Genomic DNA, 26,432 nt, shown 5'->3' with positions numbered 1-26,432 from the left:
GGTATCTTGGAATTGTAGTTCTGTGAGCTATTTAGCCTTCTCGGTGATAGGTTCAGATGCCACAACAAACTACAAATCCTAGGTTTCCATAGCAGTGATACATGGCAGTTAAAGCAGTGTCAAACTAGAGTAGAGCAGATTCACTGAATCACTTTACAGTACTGACTGACACATTAAACACTTTGAATCAATGGGTTTACTTTGCTTCAAAGTAGCAAATGAATTTAGGCCACTGATGCCTTTGTCATTGTATTCAGTTTAAGGAATTATGAAAAATTCCCTTGAATTTCTCTCTTGATATACTCTGTAGTTTTAAGTATATATCCAGCAGAAAGGTTGTAGGTCATACTGACAATTTATATTTTGCATACGTTTTGAATACATTTTTTATTGTGCATTAAAGTTTTTTTTTAAAAAAAATAGTGTAATGCTATTGATATTTATCAGAAGTAAGTCTCACTGTATTCAGTTCCTGAACCTAGAAATGTAGGCATAAAAGCAGTTCTTACAATAATTTTATTCTGGAAACAATACAAAAGGAAAGAAGATCACTTTATCCAGGTGTCAGTCTTTATCTTCAAAGTGGAGCCCTGGCATAATGTGAAGACACAGCAAGACCTCTTTAAAAGGATCACAAAATTAACTGAAATGTCTAGTTCTGCTCAAAAGGATTCAACTGTGCTTCTAATCATAATTGCAAATTTTCTCTCCTTTAAAAAAATAATTACTGTTACTTTAGCACATTGCAATGGCTTCTGAAGCTTTTCTAGTTTTCAGAAGGTGGCTCAGTATAAAACATGGGGATAGGTGGGGAAAATAGTTTAAAAGAAAAAAAATCATGTCAGCTCATCAGAATCAGTGCATGGCTTTCTGGATTGTGAATGTGACAATTAAAGTACATACCAAGAAGAATATGACACTTTTTTAAAAAAAGAAATCATTCATAACTAGAATCTTTTTTTTTTTTTTGCACTGCAACGACTCCACTCTTGGATATTGATCAAATTAATGCCATTTGTTCACTTGAGAAATGTAAGACTTGCTGAAATGCATAGAAAGTTGCTACTGCACATACTAACAAAAAGCTGGTTGAACTTCTCACACATACAGGAAACTTTGGCAACTGTTAGTTTATCTTGAACCTAAAGTAGTTTCTGACAAGTCTTGACACTTTGATCTACCTGCTGAACCCAAAATTAGGTATAACAAAATGCTAATAGCACAGACCAACTGCTATAACTAGACAAAAAAAAATCAATAGCATCCTAATTAGGCAGCATATTAAACAACAATTTGCTTACCACTGGAGAAGGTGAAAGTGCAATGTTGCCTATAGAAGCTTTCAGTTCATCAACAGTTGCTGCACTCTTCAGAGCATCTTTAGATTGTAAGGGCTTGATCTTAATGTTGAATTTTTTATGTGCCTCTTCTTCCTCTTCAGATTCACTTGAGGAATAAAAGTGCTTTCCTTTGGTAGGTAGAACACAGTTAAAGAGAATTGCAACAGAACTATGGAATCTAGCCTTGGGTAGTTAACAATGAGTAGCTAACAACTAAACTTAAGAGGAATTTATCAGGGACATATTCTAGAAGACAACTATGTCCAAAACACACTGCAGAAATAATCTAATTTGAGACTGCTTTAATTGCCCTTGCTCAGTGCTAGGGAATTCTAGAAACTGCAGCTTTCTGAGACATTTAGCCTTCTGTATCAGAGAGTACTGGTGCAACAACCAACTACAACTTCCATGATTTCCTAGCACTGAGCCAGGGCAGGTAAAGTGATCTGTAACTGGGTTATTTCTGCAGTGTGTTTTGGATCTACATTAGTCAATTGCAGGGAACAGTTTGGTAGAATAATAATGAATTGCAAATGTAATGGCTTAGGCTGTCCATGGCTACTAGTGATAAACATTATTGCCATGGCACGCTTTTATAGTAAGCTGTGCAGCAATTTCTGTTCAATATATTTAGCTGTTGTTATTCCTTTTAATATATTTTCCTACTATGCATGGAACAGGATTAGGAAAGTAAGGCAAATTAGGGGGTGGTCACTACTGCTGGCTTGAACGATTGTAGCTATCTCCTCTTCCCCCTTTCATTTTCAGTTATCTTTGTTAAAATTAGATTGACCTGATTGAATTGATCTTTCTCCAAAAGTTGTCTTGGAAAAATTCAAGAGGAAAGGACATCAGAAAAATAATCTTTAAAAATGTAAAAGGAGGAGAAAGAACTGCTATTATTGCCACTGGCAAAGGCTATCCTTCTCAAATGTAAGAATGTCACTTTCCCCAAAAATAATAAAATACATTTTGTATTACTTAATTAGTTGTAAGTTTGGAATCATTATCAGTGGAAGAGATTACATTATTTAAAAATGTAGCAACCCTGAGAACCATCTAATGTAGTGGTTTGACCATTGAATGATGACTCTGGAGACCAAGGTTCAAATCCTCACTCAGCCATAGAAATCCACTGAGTGATTCTGGGTTAGTCACATTCAGCCTCAGAGGAAAGTAAAAGCCTCTGAACATATTTTGCCCAAAAAACTGTGTGATAGGGTCGCCATAGGGTTGCAATAAGTTGAAAATTATTTGAAGGCACACAACAACACATAGCCATGCCACTAAACCACAGTTTTTTCAGAGGTTGTAAACTAAGGGCTAGAGCAGACAGGCAGGAAAAAGTAGCTCAATCCTGCTGCCTACACAGCCCACTCCCAAGGCAAGCTGAATGTGTATGGCCTGACCGCACAGCACAGCATCAGGTTGCACCAATGAGTATTTTTTTAGTTGCCTCCCCACCATACATGTGTACCATCACATGAACACACCACTGGAAACCCCAAAGTACCTCCCACATCTGCCCAGATGCCATCCCATTGGATATCTGTCCTTTGATCAGCCACACAGCGCATGCACATTGCCCCAACTGTTCAGGGCATCAGTGTGTGAGTGATACATTGGCAAAGCACAATCATGGAGGCCCTACCTACATGCCCTCTTCACCCATGTCCCCCTGTTGGACTGCCTGGTTTGCATATATTGCAATTACATCAATTTGAGTTGTTGCACTTTCATTTCTTTGCCTTGCCGCAACTCTGCATGTGTGTTGGGGCATTTATCTGGAGGCATGAAAATGTACATCTGAACTATCCCTGATTTTGTTTGCTCCAGTTTTTAGCCCTGGAGCACTGCTTCAGTCTGGTTTTTGCCTGCTTTGGAAGCATGTGTCATCTAAACACCCTGCCTTCAAAGCTGATGGAAACCGCTTTATTTTGCCCATGTGCTCCACCCCTCAGTTTCAAAATTAACAGTGAAGGATATAGCCTGGTTCTTCTGGTCTGATGCTGTATCCTTCTTCATCAAGTTCAGGTGAATTCTGATGGATCAAATACAGTGAAAGAATTGATTATTTAAAGATATGAGACAGCTAGCAGTATTTCCTCTTCCCACCAATATCTCATTAATGATGGGTATACATCCAATAAACTACTGGCACACATAACGTTTTCCCAGTTGGGATGGGGTAATTTAAGTGAAGAGTCTATCCAAGAACCTGTTTTTTTCAGTCAAATGCCCTCTAGTCTCTGCACATGAATGGAATATACTGCTTCCAATAATTTAGTTTTAGACACAGCTGTTTTAATTCATTCAAACTTCTCTGAAATTATCTTCTTCCTTCAATGTAGCCATATTATCCCCAGTCCCCACACTCTATATTAATAGCAGATTTAGGAAGCTGAAATCAGGCAATGGTATAGGTAGGCAGAACACATATACTGTCTAGTAAATGAGAAAAGACTCCACTTCTTTCTTCAGCCTTTTGGCAAATACAAAGACCTCTGCATATAGGGCTTAGTAGGAAAGCAAACAATCTCTTGCCCAACAATTTGAAGGAGTGTTGAAACAGCAAATATCTCTGCAGCTCTTTCTTAATGTCTCTGTATTCCACCAGACGTAAGGGAACCCCCTTGCCCTCTGTGCAGTTTGTATCTCACAGGACATATAGGTGGAACTTGACAGTGATATCAAAAAGGAAAAATTAACCAGAATTTCTTGAGAATGAGGGATGGTTTAGGGGAGTATGAATATCAAGCTATTATTCTTACTTACATATCTTTCCCAATCAATCTCTGAATAAAACCCATTTGGAGCACCATTTGTTCTCTTCTGTAATACACAGTTAAAAACAATAGGTTTCAAATAAAGGAATCAGTGTGCACATTCATTCATTTGGTAAACAGTATAACAAAACTGTAAGTTTCCAGCTGAGGATGTCAATAACCTGTAATTTGTCTAAGGTCAAGTAGGACTTTCTATTGATTAACATTAAGAAAGACAATACTACCCCATAACTGTCTTGACTTTCCTAAAACCAAGAGTACACGCCAGGACTGCAGGAAGAGACCACTATGTTACATTTTCATGGGTAAAATGTTATGGCTTATGACAAAGACAAAGGTGGGTAGGATCACAGCTCAGGGGTCTAGATGCAGAAGATCCCAGGTTGATTCCCTGGCGTCTTCAGATTAAGTGCTCAGGTAACAGGTAATATGAAAGTCTATCTGAAACCCTAGCAAACAGAAGCCACTCTGAGGCACACAGTTTTGGTTCAAATGAAATAACAGTCTAATCTAGTATAAGGTAGCTTTCCATGTTCAACCCCCCCCCCCCCCACACACACAAAAGGCAACCTTGAACATAACCAAAAGGTAAAACAACCAAATTATTCACAAATGCAGAGGCATACAATAGAAAGGTTGATTTTAAAATCCTATTCATGATAGAAAACTAGTCACAAAGCACTTACATAGCTGCACATTCAAATCAAATATTTAATGTTTAAAACAACATGAGTGGAATGAACATTTCTTAATTTCACTTCAAAATGTGCATTAGAAATGCAGTATGCAGTGTAAAATTGCAGCCAAACTTGGTATGCATAGCAAAGTAAATTTTCTCCCATCTGTTGTTACTTGGATTATCATTAATTACACTGAATCAAATAAAATCTTGCTATGTATCAGAAGACACTAATAATTAGGTTCTAAACACTAAAAATACATCAGAAATACAGGAAAAATATTTGCAGTAGTTGGCTGTCTTAGTGAAAAATGCATTGAAATGAGCAGGGACAAAACTACTTTAAACATACATTTGTGCATGAGAAAACCACAAAAGCCTCTGCCAGGCTTACAGTTGCTCCAAACCAACCCCCTGGAAACTTTAAACTAATATTCATGTCCTTACCGAAACGGTTTTTCCTCCTTCCTGTGCACACTCTGGTTTGCTATTGAAGGGTGGATCATGAGGATGAGGGCTGGGTGGCTGGAATGGATTTTATTTTTTATAGAGAAAGGGTTAAAGTATTGGGAGCTTTTTTTTCTTTACGAAAGCACGAAACTACTGTACATGGAGGAAGCAAGCTCAGAATGCACTTTTCAAAGGGATTACTTGCTAATTTTAAAGTTGCCATCAGCAGACTATCATAGAGCATATGATAGGGTTCTATTCAGCAGAAAGTAGCACTGTTATAGGGATAGATATTAGTAATTGTAATGGCTTTTTCCTTAATTTAGATTCTAGAAAAGAGATCTTCATATTGCCATAAAATTCAGGAATACATGCTCAAAGAAACTTCTGTAGAGGCCATTTTCAGTTGATCTGCCAACCTTTTGCACTGGACCTTAGTATTGTAGTTTTATCATGGAATTCAGCACCTCCTTTGCAGGTGCTTCTTCATAGTGTGGTCCTGAGTGTTTTTATTCAGATTTTGGCTAAAAAAGCAAAAAAGCTTTGAATCCAGGCAACATCATCTTTATCTATGTGTCAGTCCTGTTTTTACCCATAATTATATACAGCCCCTGTGGCCTCTGCAGTATTAAGAGCAAACTGATCATGTAACCAGTTGTAACATGGTGCTTAAAAGCTCTGGTTATTATTTGTTTTTCCTTTATTAATGTTATTAGAATTCTATATCCACAATTTTTAAAATTGTCATAAAACTAAAACTACATTGTACTAAACTTTACATATTGAAAATAAATCCTTGTTTTCCAGGCTCATGTCTTACAGAATAATGACCTTTTAAAAATGTAACTTTAGAAGGCATCAAGTACAATTTCCTCTCTTTCCACTTACTTTTAAGAAAAGTATAGTGTAATTTTTCTTTTAAATGAGAAATAAAGTTGGCTAATATGAGAAAACAAAGTTGCAGACAAGCTAAGTGTTTGCCAGACTCCCAACTGGTTATATCTTAATATTTTGAACTCTCTCTAGACAGAAAAACAGGCTGACTGCCTTGAACATCACAAAAAAGCTGAAAACAGAAGACAGTACAACCACATTACTTGCTTGCCTGTTTGGTGAAAACTAGGGCATGGCGGCCCAAAGTAGATGTGATGTGGGAAATCTTTCATAAGATCTCCCAGTTTCATTGTTGCTGTTGCCATTGAAATGCATCAATGAGGCATCAGGATAGGATTTTGACCATAGCTACGGAGGTGGGATAGCAGAGTCAGATCCTCTCACTTATTTCTCCAACAACAACAACAACAACAACAACAACAACAACAACAACAATAATAATATTTAATAATAATATTTATTTGTATAATATTTATTTGTATACCACCCTCTGGCAAACCAATCCGGGCAGTTAACAACAGTAAAATATAAAATATGACAACAGTAAAATATAAAATATGACAGATTGCTCCGCACTCAATAGTTGCTACTAGCTGTAGATGATCCAAAACACAGAAACCTATATTGAAATAGTTTCAATTTATTTTGATAGATAGAAATGGTGTAGAAAAATTTCCACCAAAAATACTGAATGTAATACTTTTAAAACAATTGTCAGGAATATTCTCTGGTCCCTTAAAGGGCAGGATGAGAAGGGCAGTGCTATGACTCCCTTCCAAATCTCCCCATACCTTTGGGTTCTTATGGCCAAGAAAAAGACATTGTGAGATCTAATAATGGTTCTTCCACTTTCAATATATTCGATCCTCAAGAAGGGAGAGGCGGAATATAAATAAATAATTATTATTATCATTATTATTATCATCATTATTATTAAATATCAAAGAGCCTTGAAGGGAAACCTTTACCAGACTCATTCTCTCTGTCTCTCTCTCTCACTGTCTCTCTCTCACTCTCTCTCTCTCTCTCTTTCTCTCTCTCTCTCTCTCTCTCTCTCTCTGTATTTCTTTTGAAATAAGGCAAACCATCCATTGTAGAAAAGCAGACTCAAAATTATGGGCATTTCTACAAAGGAGAATTCTGCATTTTCTGTTCAGTACTTTGTTGTCATATTAAACTGTATATTCAGGAAAGTGAACAGATGAGCACATAACCTGTTTTCATAGGGCTTCTTTGTGTTCTTTCTTTCCTCATGTTCTGACTATCAGGCCTGTAATTGTTCAAATCCACAAAATAGATGAGTCCTGGAGAGTGAACCAACATGCATGTTTTGGAGGTCTACAAGTTTTTTGTTTCTTCTTTCCTGCTGAACAGAACCTTGACCAAATTGTCAAATAAATATGTGAACCCCAAATGCTGTCTGCTTTTTCAAAGAAAAGTAAATTAAAAGTGCTTGACAGAACACAATGGGGATGCAAAAAGACCTGTGAATGCAGGGGGGGAGTGTCTCTCTAAAGCTGCGATGCTAAGCAAACCTACTTAGAATTCAGTTTTTTAAAAATTAATTGCTTACTTGCAGCAAATCTGTTTAGGACTGAGAATTAAGGATCTTGGGTCAGAAGGTTTTTGTTTTTGTTTTGTTTTTAAGTGGGTTTTAAACACACATATCAGGCAGGGCCTTTCCAGAAGATAAAACTGTCCAGCACCCTCTGGAATTAATTTTTAGTGCTGCATTTGTTTGACCCCAATCCAACACTTGTATGGAGAGAGTCCATCCCCATATAAAGAACTGGAGACATGTAGGAAGATGTATAGTCTTGCTATGTGGAGAAGAAGTATTCAGTTCCTTTAAAAATATTTGGGGCAGATGTGTGATGGAGATAAAATGTTATACTGATTTAAGAAGGAGGAAAATTGCTCCTGTCATGGAGAGACAATCGTATAGTATTTTAAGATGGGGAAAAATGCAGTAGAGCATTTCTGCAGGAGAATTTTTTTAAATTAGTCTTGTTGGCATTTGCCACTTATTTTGAAAGGAATTTTGAAATTCCAACACTGGAATTATATATAGGGGGAAAGCTGTTATAAAAATGTTTTTAAAACAAATAAGGTTAGAAAACATGATCATTGGGACATAAAATAGGGCTCATCACTAATGATTCCACAAGTTTTATCAGTAACTGCAGGACTCACACAGTCCTTCCAAGTGTGAACTATTAAAAAAGCAAGAGGGACATGTTAGCTGGGGGTAAGAACAGTTTCCCAGTGAAATAATATATGCTGGGGAAATGTAATGTTCAAAATACTGATGTGTTTTTTGAAGGAATCAAAAAAAAAATCTGGATCATGACCAATTCAACTGCTATTCATTTATTATGCAAGAAATAATCATCTGGAAAGGCCCTTAGCAGTCAAATTCCTGTAATTTTAGGAGAGAAATGACATTTTGTATGACTTACAGTATTTCCATTCCACTGGTGAATATCTGTTCAAGACCACTAGTAAACTGCTCCAATTTCCCTTAGCTTCTTCACAAGATAAATTTAAACAAGAGTTTTAAAGTCAGAATCAATATAAAAGCAAATAAAATCCATATCTGAGCCCAACATTCTTCATTGCAAACTTAAAGTCTAGTAGCTGAAGAGGTGCGCTTCCTTCTAAAGTCCAATTCTAAGAGACTCAAAACCTAAAACCGTACATAAAAGCAATAGTGAACTCAAGAGCAACCCATCTCCTATTTCTATTTTCCATAGGTTCTTAATTGTTTTCACATTATGCATGTTTCTGTTTTACAAGTAGTAAGTGCTAAAAATACATGTTTGTAAACCTTTCACATATTTGGTTGGTATTTGTTCACTCTCATAATTATTTTATATATGAAGAATTACATGAAGAAAAATTATTTCACCATTTAAAAAATAATCAAAAGGAGAGTGACAGAGAGGGAGTGAGAAATATTCTCCCAGATCAACGCTTCAGACTGGATTGAAGCAAGCACTGAACATCAGCCAGTATTAGAAACTGAAAATACTAATACATCCAATATATCAAAATAGAAATAGAAAGGGTTAAATTTGCTTATGTTGATTCACAGGGTGGCGAAGCAGTTTCCATTCGACACATCTAATTTAAAAATAAATTCAGTAAAGAAGGTTCTATACTTACAGTCCCATCCCTGTCTGGTGAACCTCTGTAACAAAGTAAAATATTTACCATTACCATTACGGATCAAACAAACTACATTAATTTTAAAAAACATTTTCCTTCACTATTTGTACAGATGGGAGAACTACAAACAAAACGATCAGCAACAGAGGCTGCCTCCGCACTGCAGAAATAATCCAGTTTGACACCACTTTAATTGCCTTGGCTCAATACTATAGAATTCTGGGGATTATAGTTTTGTGAGGTATTTAGCCTTCTCTGTCAGAGAGCTCTGGTCCCACAACAAACTACAAATTCCAGAATTCCATAGTATTGAGCCAAGGCAGTTAAATACGAGCTCATATTTAGTATGAAAACAAAATAATAAACAAACATAAACAGTGGGGGAAATTGAATGCTCTCCTCCTCCAAACACATACCTCATTCATTGCATATTACAAAACATCTTAACACGAAAGGCTATTCCCCAATCCTATTATGTTCTAAACCTCAGCTATGGAACAATCACCTTGACATCCATGTATGGCTGAAAAGCCAAGGCAATTCTCTAATGACACAAAAGGATCACGATGCTTTCTTTCTGTAAGAGCTGGCCTCCACCTACTGCTAAGGTTCTCTGTCAAATAGAGATTGCAAATGAGATTTTCTAGAGGGGATAATCCCATAAACAGTTTGAGCAGATTGTTTCAATCCTTGTCTTTCAGAGTACTAGGTTTCAGGGGAGAGAGGTAGACCATCCAAAGCTTTTCAAAAAGGGACAGGGCAACAAATAGAAAAAGGGCAACTACAGTAGCCCCTCTCAATTTGTGTGGGATCTGTTCCAGCCTCCCCTCCCAAAAATGGCAACTCACAAATATTCAAGTCCCATTGAGAATAATGGCATGCGCATGGGACCACGTGTGGGTGCAGGTCGCCATTTTATCCCTTCCTACTTGTCCCTCCTGCGAAGAGCAAGACCGTAGACTCCAAGTCTATGAAAAGGGTATTTTGGATTTGAAAACAGAGGTGGAAAACTAGTGGGTTAATGTGTGAATTTTACACATCTGAGAACCTCTGGAAACCTCTAAGTAGACTTGGTTCAAAAGAACACAAAAACAAAAACTGTGGACATTCATCTAATTCTAGTTTTATAAATGTATATTTTTCAGTGTTAAACAGCACAGCCTCCCTCCCTTTGTACCAAATCTGACTGGTAGCTCCCCCCCACCACTGCAGAAATAAAGCAGTTTGACATCACCTTAACTATCATGGTGGAATCCTGGAATTTGTAGCTTGGTGTGATACTCAGCCTGGTCTGTCAGAGAGCTCTGGTGTCTATTATTATTATTGCTAACTGCCCTCAAGTCGATCCTGACTCATGGTGACCCTGTGTATGAGACATCTCCAAGCCCCCCTATGTTCCACTGCTCTGCTTAAGTCCTGCAAATCCATGCCCATGACCTCCCTAGCCATCTGACATAGGGTCTTCCTCTCTTTCTACTTCCCTCTACCCTTCCTAGCATTATTGTCTTTTCTAATGAATCGTGCCTTCTCATGATGAGGCCAAAGAACGATAGCCTCAATTTGATCATCTTGGCTGCCAGGACTGCCTCACCAAACTGCTAATCAAAGGATTCTGTAGGATAGAGCCACAGTAATTAAAGTGGAATCAAACTGCTTTATTTCTTTTCTGCAGTGTGGATACCCTCAGGGACTACTTTTTCAGCTGCTTTTAAAAAGTCCCAGTTTCTTTATCTTCCTTTCATTTCCTTCATTGTCCTTGGCTTACTTCCACTACTGCAAGCTGAGTTCGAAGTGCAAAAGTAGTTTGCACTCAGTTAACTCAGGATGAGAGATTGGAGCAGAGGGCATAAAATCTTGCCTTTCCCAGTAGGCTCAGGCAAAAGCAAACTTCTCCAGCTCTCCAAGGGCACCTGTTCTCCTTCATTAATAACTTTTGTTATCATGACCACATTCTGATGTTGCTTGGCCACAAGTGTCCCTGTTTATCTGTGAAATGTTTAAGGGCATGAAACAATATAGGGGCCATTTGCAAACATTTAAACAGCTGAATCACTGAGTCGATCTTGGGAGTTGAGGTTCAAGTACTGCAAAAGTACTTGAGCTGTACTTTGCTATACTTGGCTTTAAAATATGTGTTATCCTCTCAGGATACTCTCTGACTGTCCTGATTTGGCAGGGAGAGCCCTGTTCAATCCTCTGTCATCTTACTTTTTCAGCTACTTTTTAGACATCCCAATTTCTCTCTCCTCCTCAAACTTTCTCCTTTTATATCCAGTTTAATTCAGTTGCTGCACACTGAGTTCAAAGTGCAAAAGTAGTTTGCATTCAGCTCAGCAAAAGGAAGAATGACAGAAGGGGTGAAATCTTGTCCTTCTCTGTAGGCCCATGAGTTTCTTCTGTATTATTTTTCAGGCTTTCTTGAACTCAGTATAGAAACTCCTGGGTTTTGTTGATTAAAACTATAGTCTGCCCTCCACATTCGCGGGGGGTTAGGGGTGCAAGATCCCCACGAAAGTAGAAAAAACGTGAATATGTGGAGAAGGCAGAAGCAACAGGCATGCACATGCTCCTCTCCGCCCTGCCCCACCCCGATGCATGCAGGCCCCTCCCATCTTCCTCCATGTTTTGGCTGACTGAGGGATGCCGGCCAAAGCACGGGGGAAGGCTGTGCCCATATGCACCTCCTCCCCTCCTCCCCTGTTCTTTGGCTGGCTGAAGCATGCTGGTCAAACCATGGGGAAAGGTAGGAGAGGCATGCATGCACCCTTCCCAGCTGCTCCCTCCCTTCTTGGATTTTTTAAAGGGAAAAGCTTGGGAGGGAGGAAGAGGGGCACACCCACCCTTCCTGGCTGTGTCACAGATAAATTTGTGAATAATCAAATCTGCAAATGTTAAACCCATGAAAGTGGAGGGCTGATTGTAGCTTCCACATTAACAACTTTTACCCTCTTATTGCCTCACTGTTTGCATCCTGGTTTTCCTCTGCGAAATATTTCACAGCATGCAAAGGCTCAGAAAACTGCTGCAAACTCCTGCAGCCTCTCCTAGCTTGAGTGTTCTTCCTTATTAATAACTTTTGCAATCTTGACCACACTCTGATATCTTTAAGTGCATGTGGTCTCTGTTTTGATCTCTGAAATGTTGGAATTTATGATCTTGATGGGGTAGGCAGTACATGGTGGGTAAGATCAGTGGATCTTAGACTGTGGTCTGCAGGCTCTGATATTCTCATGGGGTGCTGTGAAGGCATGAAAGCTGCTCAACCCACTTCCTCCTCACAGTGGAGCAACTGCCTGAGCATTGCTTGGGCCTGAGCATTGCCATTCAATCTCCTCCTGCCACAAACTGGAAGGAAGAACTAGGAGAAAGGTCTTCCCTCACCCTACAGCACCTCTGAGGAAAAGTTTAACAAATGATGTGACTGTCAATGGCTCAGTTTGTTGTTGTTGTTGTTGTTGTTGTTATGGAGACCCTAAGGTGAACCTATCAGGGGGTTTTCTTGGCAAGTTTCTTCAGAGGGGCTTTGCCATTGGCATCCTCTGAGGCTGAGAAAGTGCGACTTGCCCAAGGTCACCCAGTGGCTTTATGTGGCCAAGCCAGGACATGAACCCTGTTCTCCAGAGTCATATTCCAATGCTTAAACCACTTCATCACACTTGCTCAGGTATTGTTGCTGTTGTTATTGTTATTTTGGGGGGGTTTCAATCTTGGGAAAAGATATTTACAGAGTGTTCCTGATAAAAAAATGGTTAAGAACCACTGGGTTAGATAGTACCATTGATTGTTCTCTAAAGGAAAGAATCTTTCGCTATAACACTGGACTGTGTGAAGTTCTCTTGAGAATGGAATCTGTAGAAAATATAAGGAGACCTAGCTAGGAGGAGGAGGACCGGTAGCACATTTAGCAACTAGAAGAAGGATTCAGCAAATGCATGCAGAACTTTAAAAACCTTGGAACTTTTGTAACCTATATTTCATTATATTACTAAAATGCACACCTCCAGGTGCAGAGTTATTATGCCAGTGAAGGAGAAATAATTAAATAAGTGGATACTATGGGATGCATGCTTGTCATTTGCCTAGTATGCCTACATCAGAAATGTAACCCTTTTGATTAATGACTTAGAATGCTATGGTGCTTTGCTACTTTCCACAAAGAAATGTATAAATGCTTGGATGTTTGTCATGCTATTTGTGTCTGCTCTGTGGAAGTGATTCCCCAAGCACTCTTTTGCTGCACCAAGTAAAGAAAAACTTTGGGCCCCTCCCCTTGGTGTGATTCTAGATTGGCATAAGGTGCACCAGGGCATGAACCACAAATTGGCTTAGGAACAAAAAACGCAAATGTTTTCATAATCTCAGCCAAGTCATGAAGTGCAAGGATGGATTAGTATTTGGATGGGAGACTGCCACTGAATCCCAGGTGCTGTAGGGTGTATTTCAGAGGCAAGAACTGGCAAAACCATTTCTGAGTATTCCTTGCCTAAGAAATTCCTATGAAAGCCATGGGGTGGCTATAAATCAACAAGCAATTTGAAGGCACACACACAGGAGTGGGCAACTGCCAGCAGTTGGTGGTGCATCTAACCCATGGAGGACCCTGGAGGAACTTACTCATTTTCCCCTCCCCAACATACTGGGAATGCAGAAACATTGTAAAGCATGTAAGGATGGCAATAAGTGAGATGAGGATGAGTTGAGAAGAAAAATGTTAGTTGTGTTTTTCATAAGTGAAGCCACATATAAGCAATCTGAAGTTCTGCCCCTACTCCAAAATACCATGAGGTTCAAAGTCTAAAATTACATACCTTGACTACTGTTTGCTAATTTTTCTCCATTGTATGTCAAATATTACTTTTCATGAGACACTAACTTTTATCTTATTTGGGTTTTTTTTGTCTTTCAAGATTGACTCCCATCTCCTTTCACTCTATAAACTTACGTGGAATCAGTGTCCTTTTCTTTCTTCCGTATTCCAAAGGCCTTCCTTGTACGTTTTTTCAGTCCTGTAGAGACAAAAAAGGAAACATGCATCTGGATAAATCTGGTAATTTTTAAAATTTGTCTTAACTTGATTAAAAGAATTGAGCTAGAAGGTACAATAAAAAGATTTTAAAATAAGCAAAATCAACATTACACCATAGCAAATAAAACACTAGGTTCCTTTGCAGTTTGCTAAAAAGTAGAAAACAATTTTAGATGTAGAACAATTTTAGAGACACTTAAGGATTTTTAATTTTCTCCACAAAAGGATTTAGCACATGGCATTATCAAGTCTGAAATGCTTTGCATGGAGTGATAATTGGCTTTGTTGTTGCTACTGTTGACATCTCAAAATATCAGATACAAGCGTCCTTACAGAAAGTGAGCATCTATAGTGTAGACCTATTAAATAATCAGAAATATCCTACATATTTGGTTTTGTTTTTTTTAAAAAAAACCATTTAGACTAATGGAGGTTTTGACATCCAGTTCCTATCCAATACATTTATTTGTCTTATCAGTGCTGTTCTCTTACCATACACCCATCCCCTACCACACAATAGTTTATTAATAACAATATCACTGTCCTACAAATATTCACCTGATCATGTGTATTTATACATAGACGCGGGAGATAGATCATTACCAAAGAACTCAAAGATTTAGACATATTATATAAATGTCAGAAGGGAATCATACTTTCTTGAGCACAGAACTCTGTTGCTACAGCTATACCTATTCCTTGCCACTAATAATCAACTTGCTGCAAAAACACACCAACATTTCCAGCTCATACCTTCGCAGAGCCTGTGTAGCGCTAACATCCTGCTGAGGGAAAGAGTATCATCAGCACAACTGACACCATAGCCAAGTAATAATCCAGTGTCATAAGCACTGTTTATAAAAAGGATGCTTAGTCAAATGACACTATTGCAAAAACTACAAATAAAATGCATACCTTGAACAGCCTTTCCTATCTTAGTATGAGCTACTTTGCTTATTGCCACATAACAAATCCAGGTCTGCTACAGTATATCATCCTGGCAGACAGTAAAGATCACTCTTGGCTCCCTAACACACGATATTTTTTCTGCAAACACAGGTTTGTTGTATTTACACACTGAATTTTTAAATGAAACTGCAAAAATACATGCACATTTGGTATACATAGCATGAAACAGTATTTCACGTGTAAAGCTTTTTTACTGTATTCCAGACTCAGCATGCAGTATAAGCCCATGCCAGATTCATACGTGATGCCTGATGGCACAACATCTGTCTCTCTCATATACTTCCATTAATTGGCTTAAATGGGAACTCTTAACCTTACAGCAGGGAGGACAGTACTTTACAGAGAAAACAACTGAGCATGGTATGAATAGTCTAACTTAGCACGTAAGGATGTCTCATACTAAAGGTAAATCCATGAGGTAGAGAAGGCTACCCATTCCACTACTTTCTTGTCGTGCTGAGACAACAACTTTCATCAATCCTCAGCCACCATGACCGCTGCCTGGGAATGATGGGAAGTGTTATCCAACATATCTGGAAGTTGACTAAAGGGGTGTTTTAACATGCTGGCATTTTCCAGAAAAAAAACAATAGTGATTAAAAGTTAAAAAGGTGTCTCCCAGGATGTTCACTACTTCCATCAGAAATCTGCTAACACAAAGTATATCACGTATTGCAATTATCCTTCAAAAAGTAATGATAGGAATGATAATTATATCATTACTTGAGATAGAAGAGAACCTAGCTGTCTTTTTAAGTAACCCACCTTGATTAGCTTTGGAAAAGGTGGGATAATAATAATAATAATAATAATAATAATAATAGGCATCTCAAGCTTCTTCAAACTGATTTCCAGGATTAATAAGTGTTTTAATTATTTTTTCCTCATTGTTTTCACAAAGGTTTTTTTTGGGATTTTTTAATGGGTGGAAAACCCCCTTTTCCCCCCCCCCCCCCCCCCCGGCTCAGTACACCAAGTTCTCTTTGAAAATGTCTGCTACACTATGAAAATGCTGAAGAGTCTTTGGATATAGTTATTCCTCCAACTACATCCAAACAGAAAGGACATATAAGCTACTGCCCTGCAAATAGGAAGTGACATTTAACTACAAGAGAATGATCACTTCTGGGAATTGAGACACTGAAGGTAAGCCAGTAATGAAGAACAGCAGGGAGTGTACAGCAGCTGTATCACTAGATAGTAGAATTGCAAAAATAATTATCTATAAAATAATTCCATCTTTAGTCCTCTATAGCACAATGTTTTGTGTATATGCACAAAAAAATCATAAAGATGATAACACTAACAAATCCAATAGTGATAATGGGTTTATCTTTAATTTGTTATCAGCCAAAGCAGCTATCAAAACATTTACTGCAGATTAGCAAAATGTTCATTTGGGAGAAAGAGAAATCAAGCAAGTCGCTGCCACAACTACAAAGTGAGAGAAACCAGCTATGACTAGTCCCCAGTTGCCCTGCAACTGTGTTGGTGAAGGAAAGTAAAATAATAATATCTATAATACACAAAACATTGATACTTTTATTGGGTTAACCAAAATGTATAAAATGCATCTTGCAAGGTTTTGAAGCTCCACTGGCTTTTTCATCAGGCAAAGGTGTTAAAAATCATACAGGAGAAAGCAAAATATAGTTAGGCTAGTCACACACCTGTATTTTGTCAAGAAGTTGTGGTGGTGGTTCTCAGTTATGATAGGATGGAGGTTTATAATCAGTTAAGATGGCAATGCAGATCTGTGACTAACATCTTATTTTTCTCTCTTGTATGATTTCTAGCACCTTTGCCTGATGAAGAAGCCAGTGGAGCTGCGAAAGCTTGCACCATGTATTTTGTGTATTTTGATTGTTCCCATAAAGATATCACTATTTTATGGATTTTAGATGTTATTGCACTTTGCTATGTGCCCAACACGGCTACCCCTGGACATGTTTTCTGGACTGCAAAAGAACCACACATCAATGAAATGATCACCACAGCTAGACAAAGTAAAAGGAGAATTGGCCTGAGTTCTCTGCTCTATCGCTCACTCTTTCTGTGAGCTTACACTGTAGAATGCCCACTCCTGATCTCACACTTTCTCTTTCAAGGAAATCATTGCCACAGAAAAAGAGACAGAAGAGTCCTAATAAATAAACCAATAAATAAGAACACCACTACAAACAACATAACCATTCACTGTCTTTAGAAGATCAACCATTTGCCTTTTGTCTTGTGAGACCTTCATCACAATAATTCTTATGTCATGAATGGTAAATCAAGACCACACTATACTATTTGCTCATACAAGACACTGTCAGGTTTTAGACAACCTAAATCCTTGCCCACTTCCATATTTAAGCCCTTTAGGGTCCTGGGTTCTGACTAATGTTCTACAAGTAGATTTTTACTCACACAATGTGATTTTACATTCTTCACCTGTCTCTTGTGTTGTCTTATACCTCCAGATCTGTTCTAGGGGGCATATAATACATTGCTTAATTATACATTTGTTACTAGTGTTATCGAGTTTGGATTTATATAAGTTTTGGGTGCTAAGCGATCAAAAATCATGACCCCTGACTGACCCCATCACAGCCGCCATTATCCCAAAAGCGAGCTGACCACATACCCAGGCAGCCTTCCAAGGCATGGCTATAACAAAAGGTAGATTTAAACCTTAAGAAACCAGTTCTGGGAGTTGCCCTACCAGTTTCGCAGGCAACCTGAAAGAATGAGGACAAAGGAAGTTTGCCTCTCCTATTGATGGCATTAAGTACTCAGCCATCTAGATAGTAGTCCTCTCCCAAAGAAGTGGCAGACCCCTCTTTGTGTATCCATTGTTTAACTTTAGACTTAGTCAATAGATAGCCATCAAGACCTTTGTACATCAGGTAGCCATAGCCTGAGGATATGTTTCACAGTATAAATAGGACCTAGATTTCTGTCTTCTTTGGGCTTGTTGAGCTGAAGTTCCAAACCTCAAAACCTTGCTTGTCAGAGCTGCTGCTCCAGGCTTGAGTTCTCTGAGCTTTGGGCTCTGCTGAAATCACTTGAGCTAAGCCAATGTTCATTGTCTCTCTCAGGACTCTATGTTAGCTTTGCCCGCTAGAACTCAGCTCCTAGCCACCGCGGTCGCCGCTTGCTTTCCCCGTCCCCCGTGGCCGTGTTCACCATCCACCATTCCTCACATCTGTCTCTTGGAGAAGACTCCTAAGGTAATTATTTCAATGGTGGCTCTATCCTTTCTCCTTTACTCCCAAACTCGCTCCCTCCCTTGCTTTAGCATTGAATGTGTTTATGCATGTGTGATCCCTTTTGTTGTGTGGCTTTAATAAATGTTTATATTTTCATTGCAACTCATTGGCATTGGAGTCTCTGTTTCTTGGGGTTGGACTAGATGATCTCTGGTATACACATAGGGACACGATTCGCTGCGTGTGTTGTTAGGACACGCCTCTTGTAAATTTGAGCTAATTAAATTCCCCTAATTCGATCCTTCCTAACACTAGGAAAATAATTACAAGTAACTATTTGTACCTTCTAAGCCAGGGGTCGGCAACCTTTGGCCCACGGGCCGGATGCGGCCCGGCGAGGCCTTGGGGCCAGCCCCAGCCTGGTCCTGCCGCTGATTGCCGCCAGGGCCTTTGGGGCAATTGTGGGGCAATTGTCTATAGAAGCCTCAGAAACATGCATTTATCTTAACATTTTAAAAAAAATCAGCATTTTTTTCACGTGTCCTCCATTTTTTATTTAAAAAGTGCCCTCCATTTGAAAATTTTGTCCTACATTTGTCCCAGCTTATTTATTTATTTAATTTTAAAAAAATTATTTAATTATTTATTTTTTGGCTTTGGCCCCCCAGTTGTCTAAGGGACAGCAACCCGGCCCCCGGCTCAAAAGGGTTGCCTACCCCTGTTCTAAGCTGTCATCACACAGTTATTTAGAGAACTCAATACAGTCACCCCTCCATTTTTGTGGGGGATCCATTCCAGGGGGACCTGCAAAAATGGAAACTTGCATGTATTCAAGCCCCATTGGCTTGAGTGGCTGCATGCCCCATTATAGTCAATGGGGCTCGCCCCTCCATGAGTAATTGAGACAGAGACTTCAAGCTTGTGAAATGGAGAGGTGACTGTATTAGTATTTCATAAAGGGCACATAATTGCATTCCCTATATCAGCATGATTTTGGATCTTATAGCTGTATTGATAATATATAATATTATTTATTTATATACCGCTTTATCCCAAAAAACTGGGACTCAAAGTTATATATTTTTATACCCTACTTAAGAGATGAGAAGGCATCTTCCACCTAGATTACTGTACTTTTATGTTTACAAAGTGATAGTGACAGAGGTAATAACAATAGTTATTATAGCTTTGTCTATTATTATAGTTTTCTGTTCAATGAAATCAAAAAGTCATACATACTGATGGATTCCTGTGTACTAAAAAATTGCACTAAAACTCAAGAGGGTATTCTTGAAGCTCTTACATAATTCCATATTACATTAATAAATCATTTGAGTGTATGCCTACTTTCCCTCGAAGACATAACAAAATTAATTTTTCCTGTTTGAGGTATCAGATGTGAAAGTGGACTGCATTTATGCACACACACCGAGAGAGAGAGAGAGACAGACAGAGAGAACATTTTGATAAACTCACTATAGAAAACTGGACTTCCACCAGGAAGCACTTTTGTGCTACTTCTCATTCCACTGTATTGTGGACAGTGATTCAACATAATTCAGTATCTCTAATTGTGACATATCTGAAGTGGCATGCGAATTCAGCATAAAACACAGGAGCCTGTACTACAAATATTTTAATTATTACATTATTTTTCCCCAGTGTGTTCTTCTGCCTCTCTCAGTTAATTTATATTTTAAATACATCTTTGAATTTCAGTCAACAAGAAGTTTCTCTAAAATATTCCATTCCTCTTAGCACTAGTGGAGCCCCATCACAGATTATTACATAAAACATTCCTGTCCTATGTATTTCTCTTAGCTAGCTAAAACTATCAGTGTGCATGTCTACTTGATAAAACACTCTTTGTTTATCCTTAAAAACTCAACCAACAACAAAAAACTCCACCAAATTAAATTCTGGAAAACAAAGTTTATGTGATCCGAAGTATACTTAACCCACTAGGTGATCTTGAGCAAGTGACACACTCTCAGCTTCCAAAGATGGCTATGGCAAACCCCCTCTAAAGAAACATGTCAAGAAAACCCTGTGATAGATACGCCTTAGGATTGACTTGAAGGCTGAACAACTATACTGTCTAATTATTGTCAGCTATGGAATGCCAAGCCAAAGAGTAGTAATGTCACTTAAAATCTCACCTATCACTTTTTAATACCAGGAACTGCACATTCAGAGTTTGATTCACTTGCTACTCCCTACTTTATACTAGACCATCTTGTTCTCAAGCAGGAATCAAATGAGGAGGTATTTCATGGCAAAGTTCCTTGTTCCCCCTTCTCACCTCCTCCACATCTGTGGATGCTGGATTTTGCCTTCCGTACAATCCGCCCCGCACACTCAGATCATCAGGGCAGCTATTGTTAAGAGTTCCAGAGGGGAGATATAACTCCACCTCTAGGAGGGCCTTCTCCATCTCGGCCCCCAACCTCTGGAACTCGCTGCCCTTCGAGCTCCACTCAGCTACCTCCCTAGCTCAATTTAGGAAGGGGCTAAAGACCTACCTATTCGAACAGGCCTACCCCTGACCAGAATACTTCCTCCCCTCCCCCCCCTCCTTCGTCAGCATTGTTTCACTGGCATGAAATTTTATTATTTTTATTGAACTGTTTTTAATTGATTTGTATGGTGTATTGTTGTATTGTTGTATAGCTGTTGTTCACCGCCCTGATTTTGAGAAGGGCGGTATATATATATATATATATATATATATATATATATATATATATATAATATCTAGCCTTACCCTTCTCTTATTATAAAGTTAACATAGGACACAGTTTTGAACCCATTACACCAACAAACTGAGAACTATTCAAAGAAGGAAAAATATGTTGATAAAGCACGTAGGGCAATGGTGATGCACTAAAAAAAATACTGGCAATTGTAGAAAAGCAGTCAAATGATGAAATAAAGCTAGTTTCTGGTTTCTTTTGCAGTTAGTAAGCTACATCAATATCCATTATTCAGATCACACATAGACAAAAGAAGGGGCCAGACCATGATGATTAGAGGTGTCATGTAGCACATTAGATGTATACATTAGCACATTGGAGGTATGCTAGGGAATTGTTTTGAGGAATGTTGCCATTGATTTTTAATTAATGTTCTCTATTGTAATTCCTTTCATCTTCCATTCATTTGAATTCCATGGTACATGTTGGTTAGCTGCCCTAGGGTGTTTGTGAGGAAGGATAGGATATAAATACAACTGTATAACTAAATGGATAAATAAAATTTAATTTATGATCATTTCCTCATTAATGTCAGTTAAGACATAGCTAGTTTTCAGCTGCCTGTAACTTTTTTGTTTTCCATCCATATAACACAAAATTTACATGCATTCTACTTCTCTTCACTCCCGCAAGACACAAGTCCAGCCAATGGGCAGACAGATTGGTCAGAGAGTTCTTATTTTAGAGCTCTGGTTACAAAGTCTACTGCTCAAGTGCTGTGGAACTATAACTCTCAGCATCCCTGACCAGGGTGGTTGAATCTTCTGGGAAATGGTCCAACAACATGTAGTGAACCAATCTGGAGAAATGGGGGCTGTACAGACAGCCTGGTAAGGGGCAGCTCTATGCTTCCCCTGGAAGCGCTGGGTTGGGGACGTGGCAACTGCACACCATGCCCCAGCCTGGTGTAAAAAGGAGCTGTGAAATGCGGGTCCCATTTGCACCATAGAAGGGGTGACATAAGTGCCCCAGCATGGCGTTATGATGCTACTCATGTACAGCGCTGTTTGGGCGCTGCATATGAGGGATGTCATCATGGCGTACACCGTCTGGACAGGTGCACACCAAGATGGTGCCCGAGCTGCACAAGTAGGGCTTTGAGTATGTGAATGCTCAGCCGTACCTGAGCCTAGTCCGCCTGCGGGCCAGCACAAAGTGTCGGTCTGTACAGGTTCATAGTGTTCCAGGGCAGCACTACTAACTAAACCAGTAGGCTGAGGGCTCCCAACCTTTTTGACTTAAGGATCCCATTTTAGAATCAGTTTCTATGCGGATCCCTATTTCTTACAAGTTAATGGTGTTTAGGAGTAGTGCTACTTTTTGTTTTTTTATTCTTTAATTTCATTCAATTTTTATTTCTTTCATTTTCCTAGAGCTGCCCTGGGAGTGTATGTGGAGCCCGAAGAGCTCCATAGAACACAGGTTGGAAACCGTTGCCATAGATCTTTTCCATTCTGTCAATTCCACTCATCTTTCATTTTCACATTCAATGTGAATTATGAAAATATATTCATTCTGCTTTTAATTCTTTTTAAAAAACAAATCTCACATATTCAATGCCCCAAACTGTGCAATTTGTAACTATCTTTTAAACCAGTCTAGTAAGACTCCTAGGATCAGTGGGAGGACTTCCTTTTGTAGCTAGAATCCACAATACAGTGGTCCTTTGATATCTGCTGGGGTTTGGTTCCAGGACCCCACTCCCTGCCATGGATACCAAAATCCACAGATGCTTGTGTCCTGTTATATACCATGGCATAGTAAAGGATATCTGTTATATAAATGTCAAATCAAGATTTGCTTTTTGGAATTTTGTTTTGCTGTTTTCTAGCTGTGGATGGTTGAACCAATGGATGCAAAATCTGTGCAGGTGTAGGGCCAACTTTGATAACATGTACAAGAGACTCTCCATTCACGTTCTTTTCAAGATTAAAAAGTCTAACTGTTAGGATTGTCTAGTAACCATTTAGATCAATGTTTTGTTATAGGAGTTAACCTTTTTACTTGACAGACACTCCAATGACATATATCAATTATATCAAAAATTGCATCTTGTAGGATTCAGCGAACAGGGCATGTTGACACCAATACATTATGTATGTGATTTGATCTGCTTGTCTTTTCAGCATTCAAGGATGCAAAAGAGATATATAGATAATTTAATAAACAATTCAAGGAATGAAGAAAGATATTTCCATAACAAGTGATAAGATCCCAAACATTACCTTTATGTCCCTGAATCTACATTCTCAAGATTCTATCTAATAGATCAAATACTCTGCAACATATTTTTTTCTTTTTTAAAAAAACAAAAAACTATGAGCTGAAGGAGGGGAAAGCATTATACAACAGATTTTTCCACCATGTTCCAACCCATTCTAAGATATGTTCTGGAGAATTCTGATGTGAATTAGTGAAATCAAGAGTATGGAGTCAATCTGGTGAACAGCAGATGTTCTGCCTTGCTAAAGGGAAAAAATAGCAAATTTTGAGCCTGACTTGTCACTTGGAAATTAATACATAATGTAGTGTTACAAAAGTAAAAACTAGAATCACTAAATAAATTTTGAACACTATATAAAATACAGTAGGCAAAATAATAAAGTAATGAGGACTATAACAGCAAAGCAGTGTTCAGCAGCAGTCCTTTCCTGTATCCCTGAAAACAGCAGAATGCAGAATCTTTCCTGCTGATCTTAATGGAAGGCCTTTATACAAAGCAGTGCCTTAGATGTCTGGTCAAAGTCATTTTATTGTTATTTTAATTTGTAATTGAATAGTAGTATATGTTGTTTAGGGACCTATAGATTGAAAAATAAGGTATAAATGGGACAAATAATAAACAGATATTACTAATAATGCTTAAATAGGATGTTATAGGATGTGCTTGAAAAAAATAAATATAAAAATAAGTTAAAAAGAGAAATAGCTTCTTGACACACACACTTATTAAAATGCTAGTTACCATGTTAATTATTATGTTGAATACCTGCTTTATTGAAATCCTTTACTAGACCTATACACATATCAATACACTATAGTAAGAATTATACTGTTCCCCCTGGGTTTTGGATGTCCTGACTTGCTCATCTTGGCTTGCATGTAATACCTGTCTCCTACCTTTGTCCCTTTGACCATTGTTGAAACTGATCCTGTCACCCCAGTACCATACCCACTTGTGCATTTCTATCACAATTAACATTTCCTTTTCCCCACCTCTTGGTATATACAGTATGTCTGTCTACAAAGGTCTCACTCCATGTGTCTGATGAAATGGACTAGACCCCCCAAAGGCTTATACTAGAATTTTATTTTTCCCAGTTAGTCTCAAGAGTGTTACAGAAATCCTTAATACTGTTTTTTAATGCTGCAAGAGACTAACAAGTTACCAGTATGTCTCTGAATACTCATTGAAGTAGGCATGTAAATAAAATATCTTTAGGATAGGTTATATCAACCAGTGTGGTGTAGTGGTTTCAGTGCTGGACTACGACTCTGGAGACCAGGATTTGATTCCCAGGTCAGCCATGAAACCCACTGGATGATCTTGGGCAAGTCAGATGCTCTCAGCCTCAGAAGAAGGTAGTGTCAAACCTCCTCTGTACAAATTTTCCCAACAAAATTCCATTATAGGTTTGCCTAAGGGTCACCGCAAGTCAGAAAGGACCTGAAGGCATACAACAGCAAACTACATTTTAGGATAAGATATAGCTACTACAGCTATGTTCCAAAACAATGCAATGCCTTTGAGAAGTTTTGATTGTTACTAGAAATGGACATTAGCTGCAGTTAGACACACATGAACTTAATTATCATCTATCTAGAGTGGTATTTAGGGGTCAAAGCCAGAAGCAGATTCTGTAGAGTTCTAAAGGACATATATCCTCTTTTGTGGTGTTCTTCTATTTCACTACTGCCTGACATCAAATATCTATTTCAGGTTAGTTTTCTCCATTGTTCAAAAAAACAAGTCTGAGACTTGTAGTGCCTTGCTCATCACAGCTGCTTTTACCCCTATAGCAATTTCCTGTTCTTGCCAGTGAATTAGTTGATAAACAAAGGTACAGCTTTTCCCATAGGAAATATGTCTGGAAGGTATCACCTGCAGAGGAGAAATAAAATATGAAAATCCACCAGAAACAGGATGGCTAAATGAAGCGTCTCTCACAATAGAGTAAATTGATAAAGGTGCTTCAGTCCAACAGCTTTTACCTTTGGTGGAAAACTGTGGTGGTAGTGGTGGAAAGGCTCACATTGTCTACTTTGGCCTGGCCACTGATACTAATGTTTGGGAGCGTGCAGTAACCTCATGCTCCCAACCCCTAGCATGTAATGGTGGTGGCATCATGGCAGCGTCCTGTCCACACGGGCACCGCCATGATGACGTAAGTGGTGTGCAGTGTACAGACATCACTGCATGTCACTTATGTCACCAGTGCTCCAACGGCGCACTTGTGATGTGCACTGGCTGCCTTAAAAAGAACCCGTTTTTTCTGGGTTCTTTTTATTGCGGAGGGACGCCACGCAGTTTGGCTGCTGCAGTGTCCCTCCGTAGTTAAAATGGATGCCTCCAGCTCACTTTTTCAGGGCGGTATGTACCGCACCACAGTTTAACAATATTTCTGGCTTTAACAGGATACTTGTTCTGATGTAGAGTAAGGAGAAGTGGTAATTATCCTTGCTTTGTTATTGCTTTGTTGTTCTGTTATGCTTGCTTTGAATATTAAAGCTTTAGCTTAGACTCTTAGAGAAAGCAGGGTGTCTTTTGCAAGCCATCCTTTTGCTTTTCTTTAATAATGATAACAGCTAGGTTATGGACTTAATTCTCTCTCATATGACATGGAGAAAAGTATCTTTACAGTCTTTATCAGTTATACACTGATCAAGCCGATCAAGTACTTAGGAAAAGCAGTAAAAAACAAGCAAAGTAAAAGTGTCAACAGATATAGTGGTTTTTGCTTACAATGGGATTTTTTAAAAAAACTTTATGTGCATGGGTAAATAGCTCACTTTGGGTCTTGTGTACATGACCGAGTATAGCTGAATAACAGTGGTATAGCTGAATAAAGTTGTATGGTCTTCTGAACATACTGATTATAATTATTATTTTGGATTATTATTTTTGACCTAAAGTCAAGCCTGTAGTCAAAGAGAGGGGGACCTGAGGCTCTGC

General features: G+C 38.6%; 1 protein-coding gene across 1 annotated transcript in view; it reads right to left on the bottom strand.

The window, feature by feature from the left end:
- SGIP1 (SH3GL interacting endocytic adaptor 1) overlaps positions 1-26,432 on the bottom strand; it is a 134,669-nt gene that overhangs the window by 70,863 nt on the left and 37,374 nt on the right. Inside the window, exons 2-6 of the mRNA XM_042465446.1 lie at positions 14,260-14,323; positions 9,315-9,339; positions 4,116-4,172; positions 3,327-3,381; positions 1,302-1,477 (exon numbers count right to left, since the gene is read on the bottom strand). Of these exons, the coding sequence (XP_042321380.1) occupies positions 1,302-1,477; positions 3,327-3,381; positions 4,116-4,172; positions 9,315-9,339; positions 14,260-14,323 (377 nt within the window). The remainder of the gene's footprint in view (positions 1-1,301; positions 1,478-3,326; positions 3,382-4,115; positions 4,173-9,314; positions 9,340-14,259; positions 14,324-26,432) is intronic.

The sequence above is a fragment of the Sceloporus undulatus genome, chromosome 4, assembly GCF_019175285.1.
Source record: "Sceloporus undulatus isolate JIND9_A2432 ecotype Alabama chromosome 4, SceUnd_v1.1, whole genome shotgun sequence".
Lineage (NCBI taxonomy): Eukaryota > Metazoa > Chordata > Lepidosauria > Squamata > Phrynosomatidae > Sceloporus > Sceloporus undulatus.
Note: the sequence above shows the minus strand (reverse complement) of the source record. Positions and strands in the feature narration are given on the sequence as shown.